Source organism: Brachyistius frenatus, unplaced genomic scaffold (genome assembly GCF_029030835.1).
Source record: "Brachyistius frenatus isolate BFR_SWC_R1_liver_20210118 unplaced genomic scaffold, ASM2903083v1 Contig_606, whole genome shotgun sequence".
Lineage (NCBI taxonomy): Eukaryota > Metazoa > Chordata > Actinopteri > Embiotocidae > Brachyistius > Brachyistius frenatus.
The window spans coordinates 17501-27500 of record NW_027211205.1 but is presented as its reverse complement, the minus strand read 5'-3'; the positions used below and the strand labels follow the sequence as shown (position 1 = coordinate 27500).

Here is a 10000-nt window from a genome sequence, read left to right as displayed (position 1 = left end):
AAACTCCGTCTTGAGGCAGGAAATTGAAGCAGGACGTCTTTAACTGGATGAAGGAATTATTTTATTCTATTTCTGACTGTCTCCGGATGTTTGGCTGCTTCCACTACATGTGTTTTTTTCCTTTATTGAATTGTTTTAGCTGCTTTCATTCAACCTCGACTTCTGTTTGTTATTGTTGTTGTTGCTGTTTGGCGCCTGTCATGTCCACACCCCGCCACAGGTGGCGGTAAAGCACCTTCCCGTTCGTTGCGTCTCCTCATTAAAACCGTCGAAGATCTGTCAGTTAGCCGGTCAGCTAGCAGCTTGTTCCCAGTATGTGGTGTCCGGACGAGCCTTCCGGTTGGTTAAAGGTAGAAGAAATGAATGTGTAGAAGAAGAAGCAGCATGTAACATGTTAATCACGCTGTGTTACGTCTACTTGTGGGTCCGTTTCCACAAGTGCTACTCCGGACTCATCCGCAGCAGTCTGGCCCGGCTCAACCGCCGCAGCTTCGGCTTCAGCTTCCGCGTCTGCTCCGGCTCAGTACCAGGCTCGGTACCAGGCTCGGTACCAGGCTCAGTACCAGGCTCGGCACCAGGCTCGGCACCGCTGACTGGACGGTACCGTCTCTGCTCCCTGCCCGTCGAGGACAACGTCTTCCTCCAGCTGGGAGACAAGGCCGTCTACGTCACGGAACCGCAGGTTGGGTTATATAACATGATGTTCTGACCCGGTCAGTGTGGGTTCTTCAAACCAGGACTGTAACCAGTTATTAGTCTCATATTAATACGTTATTATATAATTTATAACAGAGTTATTAGTCTTATATGAGTATCAGTTATGGACAATAAGTAATTCTTATATTAATACGTTATTATATAAGACTAATAACCAGAGACGTTCTTCAGACTGGACCTGTTTCTGCTTCAGAGTCACACTGACTGTGTGTGTGTGTGTGTGTGTGTCTGTCTGTCTGTCTGTCTGTCTGTCTGTCTGTCTGTCTGTCTGTCTGTGTGTGTGTGTGTGTGTGTGTGTGTGTGTGTGTGTGTGTGTGTGTGTGTGTGTGTGTGTGTGTGTGTGTGTGTGTGTGTGTGTGTGTGTGTGTGTGTGTGTGTGTGTGTCTGTCTGTCTGTGTCTGCAGGCCTGTGATGACCTCAGTAGGTGGACAGTTCTGTTGGGCTCCTCTCTCCTCTCTGGTCCTCACGTAGACAACATTTCCTTCATCATAGAGGCTCCAGGACACAGAGAGGACCCCCCCTCTTCCCCTCCTCACACATCCAATAAGAAAGTAGGCACACACATATTCCCACAATGCACTGCTCAACTTCCTGTTGGCACACATTATAATTTATCTTCCACACAAATTCATTCTTTAGTTCACGTTTTTAAAATGTTCAGTTTTGTAAAGTACAGATGAAGTTCACAACAGAGCTACACACACTGAACTACACACTGAACAACACACACTGAACTACACACACTGAACAACACACACTGAACTACACACACTGAACTACACACTGAACAACACACACTGAACTACACACACTGAACAACACACACTGAACTACACACACTGAACAACACACACTGAACAACACACACTGAACTACACACACTGAACTACACACACTGAACTACACACAGACCTCCTGCTGTGTTAGCTGTTAGCTGTTAGCTGCAGTCTTCTTTAATGTTGATTCGTGTTCTTCTGATTCATGTCGATGTTATTTAGTGTTCCGCCCACTAACACCCAGCTGTTACTACACAGTGTTACTTCTGTGTGTGTGTGTGTGTGTGTGTGTGTGTGTGTGTGTGTGTGTGTGTGTGTGTGTGTGTGTGTGTGTGTGTGGACTAACTGTTGTGTGCAGGTGCTGAGGTGGTCTGACTGCTGCCTCCCTCTGGCCTGTTGCCCCGGGCAACCCTTCAGGGCCGTGGCTCAGGCCAGTGTCGATAACTTCAGTAGGCTAGGTGTAGCTTTTATTGAAGACCGCCTTCAGCTGGACGATGGACGCATGCCGTCAACGATAGTCCGTAAGTTGTCCTCATTCACCTTTTGTCCTCTAGAGGTCCTCAGAGAGCTTCATGTCACATCTTATTCTTATTTTTACTTTCTAGATTTCCATCAGCAGCACAAAGCTGTTTCCTGGAATGACAGACATAAAGACAGACAGGGAGACAGGCAGGCAGACAGACAGGGAGACAGACAGGCAGGCAGACAGGGAGACAGACAGACAGATAGGCAGGGAGACAGACAGGCAGGCAGACAGGCAGACAGGCAGACAGACAGGCAGGCAGACTGACACTTTACCATGTTTTAATAGGCCATTACATGTTCCTGACATGTTGTTCTTCTCTGACTCAGCTGTCCTCCTCCAAGACTCCACCCTCAGTGAGCTTCTGGAGAAGAAGCCTGCAGCCTCCCCACTGCTCTGCTGCACCCACAGGGAGGAGCTGCTCCCCCACACTTCCCCCCTCCACCTGCCCCTCAACCAGCACCACCTCCAGGGCCGGAAAGGCAGCCTCCTCCTCCTCCTCCCGGAGGTGAAGAGGAGGTTAGAGGAGCGCCGGGGGTCGGAGCCGCTTCGCTGCACCCAGGACCCGGTACCTGCCAGAGAGCCGGAGGACCACTCCCCGGGGACCCACCACCACATGGAGGACCACGGACACCACCTACACTTGTCCAGCTGCCACGAGTGTCTGGAGATGGAGAACAGCACCATCTTGTCCGTCAAATACGCCTCTGCAGAGAACATCCCGGACCTGCCGGACGATGACTCGGCAGCACTGGATAGCGGGGACGACTGTGTGGATGAACTGGAGCAAGATGCCGAAGGCGGTTCTGGTCCAGGCAGCCGGGGACTCAACAGTAAACCTCCCAATGTGCTGGTGTACACGGGGGGCTGTGAGGAGCGCTTCCAGGCCGTCCGTCAGCTGCTGTCAGACTGCGTCAACATGGAGGACAGCATCATCTACGCCCTGCAGCCTCAGCAGGCGCTGAGCGAGCCCTGGCTGGACAACACCCGCCTGCTGGTGCTGGCCGAGGAGGACGCCCTCTCCCCCCAGCTACAAACTTGCTTCCTCACCTACCTGAGTCAGGGGGGCAAGGTGCTGGGGCTGGCCTCCAGCCTGTGTCCTGCAGGCCTGTGTCTGGAGGTGAAAGAGGGGGGGCGCCTGCAGGTCAGCCGGCTGAGCTTCACCAGAGAGGACAGCACGGAGCTGGAGCTCAGCATGCTGGCCAGCGGGAAGGTCTACATCAGGGACACCCAGGGTGGGGGAGAGGTGGAGCTGTGGGGGGAGCTGAAGGGGGACACCGCCCATCAGAGGGACATGGTTATCGTCAGGGTAACGCATGGAGGGGACGGGGGGGAGGCTGTCCTCTGTCAGGTAAACACTGCTGACTTTAGTGGTCAGTTAGTAGATGAACTTCTGACTTTAGTGGTCAGTTAGTAGATTAACTACTGAGTTTAGTAGTCAGTTAGTAGATGAACTTCTGAGTATAGTTGTCAGTTAGTAAATTAACTTCTGAGTTTAGTGGTCAGTTAGTAGATTACACTACTGAGTTTAGTGGTCAATTAGTAGATGAACCTGCTGAGTTTAGTTGTCAGTTAGTAGATGAACCTGCTGAGTTTAGTGGTCAGTTAGTAAATTAAATACTGAGTTTAGTGGTTACTTAGTAGATTAACTGCTGAGTTTAGTAGTCAGTTAGTAGATGAACTTCTGAGTATAGTTGTCAGTTAGTAAATTAACTTCTGAGTTTAGTGGTCAGTTAGTAGATTACACTACTGAGTTTAGTGGTCAATTAGTAGATGAACCTGCTGAGTTTAGTGGTCAGTTAGTAAATTAAATACTAAGTTTAGTGGTTACTTAGTAGATTAACTGCTGAGTTTAGTAGTCAGTTAGTAGATGAACTTCTGAGTATAGTTGTCAGTTAGTAAATTAACTTCTGAGTTTAGTGGTCAGTTAGTAGATTACACTACTGAGTTTAGTGGTCAATTAGTAGATGAACCTGCTGAGTTTAGTGGTCAGTTAGTAGATTAACTACTGAGTTTAGTGGTCATTTAGTAGATTAACTACTGAGTTTAGTTGTCAGTTAGTAGATGAACTTCTGAGTTTAGTGGTCAGTTAGTAGATGAACTTCTGAGTATAGTTGTCAGTTAGTAAATTAACTTCTGAGTTTAGTGGTCAGTTAGTAGATTACACTACTGAGTTTAGTGGTCAATTAGTAGATGAACCTGCTGAGTTTAGTGGTCAGTTAGTAGATTAACTACTGAGTTTAGTAGTCAGTTAGTAGATGAAACTGCTGAGTTTAGTGGTCAGTTAGTAGATTACACTACTGAGTTTAGTGGTCAATTAGTAGATGAACCTGCTGAGTTTAGTGGTCAGTTAGTAGATGAACCTGCTGAGTTTAGTGGTCAGTTAGTAGATTAACTACTGAGTTTAGTAGTCAGTTAGTAGATGAACTTCTGAGTATAGTTGTCAGTTAGTAAATTAACTTCTGAGTTTAGAGGTCAGTTAGTAGATTAGCTACTGAGTTTAGAGGTCAGTTAGTAGATTAGCTACTGAGTTTAGTGGTCATTTAGTAAATTAAATACCGAGTTTAGTGGTCAGTTAGTAAATTAAATACTGAGTTTAGTGGTTACTTAGTAGATTAACTGCTGAGTTTAGTGGTCACTTAGTAGATGAACTGCTGAGTTTAGTTGTCAGTTAGTAGATGAACCTGCTGAGTTTAGTGGTCAGTTAGTAAATTAAATACTGAGTTTAGTGGTTACTTAGTAGATTAACTGCTGAGTTTAGTGGTCACTTAGTAGATGAACTGCTGAGTTTAGTGGTCAGTTAGTAGATGAACCTGCTGAGTTTAGTTGTCAGTTAGTAAATTAACTTCTGAGTTTAGTGGTCAGTTAGTAGATTACACTACTGAGTTTAGTGGTCAATTAGTAGATGAACCTGCTGAGTTTAGTGGTCAGTTAATAGATTAACTACTGAGCTTAGTGGTCATTTAGTAGATTAACTACTGAGTTTAGTTGTCAGTTAGTAGATGAACCTGCTGAGTTTAGTGGTCAGTTAGTAAATTAAATACTGAGTTTAGTGGTTACTTAGTAGATTAACTGCTGAGTTTAGTGGTCACTTAGTAGATGAACTGCTGAGTTTAGTGGTCAGTTAGTAGATGAACTACTGAGTTTAGTGATCAGTTAGTAGATGAACTGCTGAGTTTAGTGGTCAATTAGTAGATGAACCTGCTGAGTTTAGTGGTCAGTTAGTAGATTAACTACTGAGTTTAGTAGTCAGTTAGTAGATGAAATTGCTGAGTTTGGTGGTCAGTTAGTAGATTAACTACTGAGCTTAGTGGTCATTTAGTAGATTAACTACTGAGTTTAGTTGTCAGTTAGTAGATGAACCTGCTGAGTTTAGTGGTCAGTTAGTAAATTAAATACTGAGTTTAGTGGTTACTTAGTAGATTAACTGCTGAGTTTAGTGGTCACTTAGTAGATGAACTGCTGAGTTTAGTGGTCAATTAGTAGATGAACCTGCTGAGTTTAGTGGTCAGTTAGTAGATTAACTACTGAGTTTAGTAGTCAGTTAGTAGATGAAATTGCTGAGTTTAGTGGTCAGTTAGTATATGAACTGCTGAGTTTATTTTTTAGTTAGTAGACGAACCTGCTGAGTTTAGTGGTCAGTTAACAGACATGAAGGAGGAATCATATTAAAGACACTGAAATACAGTCACGTATAGCAACATTCATCCAGTTTAACTGTATTTATACATCAAATCATAGCAACTCGTCTCAGGGACCTTTAAACAGAAATGCTCTGACATCAGAGCAGAGGAACACAAATGGTCAACATGAGTGACAGCTGCAGTAAAAAAATCCCTTTAAACAGGAAGAACCGTGTGAGACAGGAGGTTCCTGTTTCTGATGACTCTGAAAGTGGAAGAAGGCCGACACAGACTGGAATTATGGATGCGAGGTGCTTCGGGCCAAATGCAATAACTTGAATTTGTCTGAGTTTAGAAGTAGAAACTTTCAGCTCGTTCGACTGATGAATATAACAGCACACCTCAGTAACACACATCTGGCTGGATTCCCACCTGAAGTCGGTCCTTGGATAGACTGGTTCATTCACTGTCCCTTCAATAAAGTAGTGATGTGCAGCAGCAGATGCTGCATGGACACACTACCAATGAGTGTCCAACAGAGGGAGACACACACACACACACACACACACACACCCTCATGTCCTGTCCAGAGGGATCACCACACTCACACAGTTGAACTGTTAAACGGTCTGTCACACTGCAGATCAGCTGTTTGTACAAAAACCCAGTGAATCCAGGATGATGTAATAATAATGAAATAATATTAATGAATCGTTGTGTAGCTGGTAGTGCTGATGGTTAAAACCATTAGTGTCTCCGCCTCCGTCTCCTGCACCCTGTAGCTCCGTTCCCCTCATACTCAACGAACGACTCATCCAAGGTCAGATTAACATGTGCAGATTCAGAGGAGTGTTGTGTGGAAGCTGATGTTAGACACTAAACATAAAGAAATACTACGTTTACCCGTTTATACACGTCTATGTGTTTCAGGACTATAAAAGATTTACAGATGTTTGAAGACATGGAGACAGACTTTACATCACTGACTGTCACTGCTGTGCTTTTCATACTAACGCTGGTACAAGACAAGTTTAATTCAAGGTTCAAATGTTAAAATAATAATTAATAATAATTGATATGTTACAGTAATATAACAGTATTATAAACCAAGTTAAACTGGGTTAAAGTCATCAGACACACTATTGGAGCATCAAATCTGCTGATCAACCATGTTAGAGATGAGAAACAGGTTAACAACAAGACACACCTTTTCAGAGTGTCTCCATGGAGACAGAGATGTATTGAATTGGACAGATGAAGGGAGATAGAAATGTCTCAGTCCAGAGGACAAGTGTGGTCTTGTTTGTCTCAGACATCCTTGTCTCTGTGTCTGCAGGTCCACTTTGAAGTGTCTCCTGACTCCCAGAGTTTGTCCTCTGGAGGTTTTGACCAGCTGAAGGTCAGCAACGCACTGCGATATGAAGTCCTGACTGAGATCCTGTCCTCTTTGGGCTTGAACTGTGACCTGAACCAGACCCCAGCACTGAGCCCGGTCCACCTGCTGGCCACCTCCCAGGTAACACCGCCGGGCTCAGAACCGGGTCTCTGCAGGCCTTAGAGCAAGTCTCAGATGAAATGAACAGGTTACTTTCTGCCAGCTGGGAGGTTCTCATCTTTCATCAGGTATCACATCTGTTATTTTACTCTGATCTGTTTCAGTCCTGTTAGACAGACAGTGTTGGTCCGTAAGTGTGATGATGGAAATCAAACGTCTCGTGTTACTTTACACACACACACACACACACACACACACACACACACACACACACACACACACACACACACACACACACACACACACACACACACACACACACCCCTCCTCCCCAGTGTAAATATCACTTCATCCATCATGCAGATATTCTGCGGACTTCAACATGTGGAAACAATCTGACCTCCTAATGTATGCAAATACATGAGAACATATGCAGCAGGCTGAGGACCAGGACCAGGACTCAGACCAACATGTGAGGACAGGCCTGTAGGACCAAGACAAACATGTGAGGACAGGTCTGTAGGACCAAGACCAGGACCAACATATGAGGACAGGTCTGTAGGACCAAGACCCAGGACCAACATATGAGGACAGGTCTGTAGGACCAGGACCAACATGTGAGGACAGGTCTGTGGACCAGGACCAACATATGAGGACAGGTCTGTATGACCAAGACCAGAACCAACACGTGAGGACAGGTCTGTAGGACCAGGACCAACATGTGAGGACAGGTCTGTATGACCAAGACCAGGACCAACACGTGAGGACAGGTCTGTAGGACCAGGACCAGGACCAACATATGAGGACAGGTCAGTATGACCAAGACCAGGACCCACATGCGAGGAGAGGCCTGTAGGACCAAGACCAACACGTGAGGACAGGTCTGTAGGACCAGGATCAACATATACACTGTGCTCTGGACCAGGACCAGGACCAACACTAATGATATTAAGTGAATGTTAAACCAGTTTTCCGGACTAGTTTCTTAGTAAACAGCCTGTTTTGTCATATTAATGTATTTATTACTCATTACTCAGCTGTCTGCAGGACTGCCGTTAAAGTGGTGCAGAGACCTTTGATAATACACAGAACAACCAGTAGGGGGAGTGTGAGGTCTGCTGACAGGGACTCGCTTCCTGTTGGGTGTCCCATTAAAACCATGTAGTATTCAGTGAATGCCAGCAGCAGTACTGCAGGTTTTTTTTGTCTTTATTGTTGTATATGTGGATTACTGAGTGACCTTTGACCCTGCTGCTGATGGAGCTGAAGTGTTTCCAGATTGGTGTGCAGGTTGAGGAGGTGGTTGATGTGTGCAGACAGTCTTCCACGGTTCCTGTTACTCAGTGTGGGTCAGGTCAGTGGGAGGGTGGAGCTTTCATTGGGTGCTTCATCATCATCATCATCATCATCATCATCATCATCGCTCTCAGCAGGTTAGAAGTACCTGAATAGATCAAATGTTTCACATTACTTCCCGTTCATGTGCTTAATGTCAGTAATGTTCTCACCTCCAGTTCATCGTCTGTCTGAAACGAGTTCTTGTAGCTCCTGTCTCTTTGAGAACCCTCTGTCTCCTGATTGGCTGTGGGAGAAATAAAACTCTTAACATGATTTCTGGTTCATCAAATGATGAGAGAACAGCAGCAAATATTACAGCAGGACATTTAAAAAAACACCATGATCACTAATTATATTTAGTTCATTTATATTTTATTTATACAGAAACAAATCACAACACAACTAATTTCAGGGCACTTAAAGTAAAGTCCTCATGAGTCTGAAACCTGAGCTTTATTAACTTTAATTAAAAGTAATTTGTTTTAAAGGCATGCACATGATTAGTTCAAAGACCATAGGAAATGTGAAAACCCAATGGTAAGCTCCATTTTTATGGTTCTTAGTTGATAAATGATGTAATTTTGGAAGTATTTCTCTGTTGTTGTTGTTGTTGTTGTTATAATAAAGGCACGACCAAATGATTAACTGATCAATCAAGATATAGAATCATGTCTAGAGATTACATCCAGTGTACCCATTCAGATGATCATCAAAGAACAGCTACAAGCAGAGCAGACTGTTGTTAGGTCAGACTGTTGTTACACTGTTGTTAGGTCAAACTGTTGTAAGGTCAGACTGTTGTTACACTGTTGTTAGGTCAGACTGTTGTTACACTTGTAAGGTCAGACTGTTGTTACACAGTTGCAAGGTCAAACTGTTGTTACACTGTTGTTAGGCCAAGCTGTTGTTAGGTCAGACTGTTGTTACACTGTTGTAAGGTCAGACTGTTGTTACACTGTTGTAAGGTCAGATTGTTGTTTCACTGTTGTAAGGTCAGACTGTTGTTACACTGTTGTAAGGTCAGACTGTTGTCACACTGTTGTAAGGTCAGACTGTTGTCACACTGTTAGGTCACACTGTTGTTACACTGTTGTAAGGTCAGACTGTTGTTACACTGTTGTAAGGTCAGATTGTTGTTTCACTGTTGTAAGGTCAGACTGTTGTCACACTGTTGTAAGGTCAGACTGTTGTCACACTGTTAGGTCACACTGTTGTTACACTGTTGTTACACTGTTGTAAGGTCAGACTGTTGTTACACTGTTGTTAGGTCAAACTGTTGTTAGGTCAGACTGTTGTTACACTTTTGTAAGGTCAGACTGTTGTTAGGTCAGACTGTTGTCACACTGTTGTAAGGTCAGACTGTTGTTACACTTGTTAGAGACTGTTGTTACACTTGTAAGGTCAGACTGTTGTTACACAGTTGCAAGGTCAAACTGTTGTTACACTGTTGTTAGGCCAAGCTGTTGTTGTTGTTGTTTCACTGTTGTCAGACTGTTGTTACACTGTTGTAAGGTCAGACTGTTGTTAC

At 44.5% G+C, this 10000-nt stretch overlaps 1 protein-coding gene across 4 annotated transcripts in view; it reads left to right on the top strand.

Moving 5' to 3' along the window:
* Positions 1-284: 284 nt before the first annotated feature.
* Positions 285-10000, top strand: part of hlcs (holocarboxylase synthetase (biotin-(proprionyl-CoA-carboxylase (ATP-hydrolysing)) ligase)) — a 25605-nt gene continuing 15889 nt past the window's right edge. For 3 of the 4 annotated variants that reach the window (XM_069688476.1, XM_069688474.1, XM_069688477.1), the window contains exons 1-5: positions 285-682; positions 1122-1268; positions 1852-2014; positions 2346-3367; positions 6976-7155. In XM_069688476.1, coding sequence (XP_069544577.1) covers positions 392-682; positions 1122-1268; positions 1852-2014; positions 2346-3367; positions 6976-7155 — 1803 coding nt within the window. In that variant the 5' untranslated portion in view covers positions 285-391. The remainder of the gene's footprint in view (positions 683-1121; positions 1269-1851; positions 2015-2345; positions 3368-6975; positions 7156-10000) is intronic. The other variant, XM_069688475.1, reaches the window with a different exon arrangement.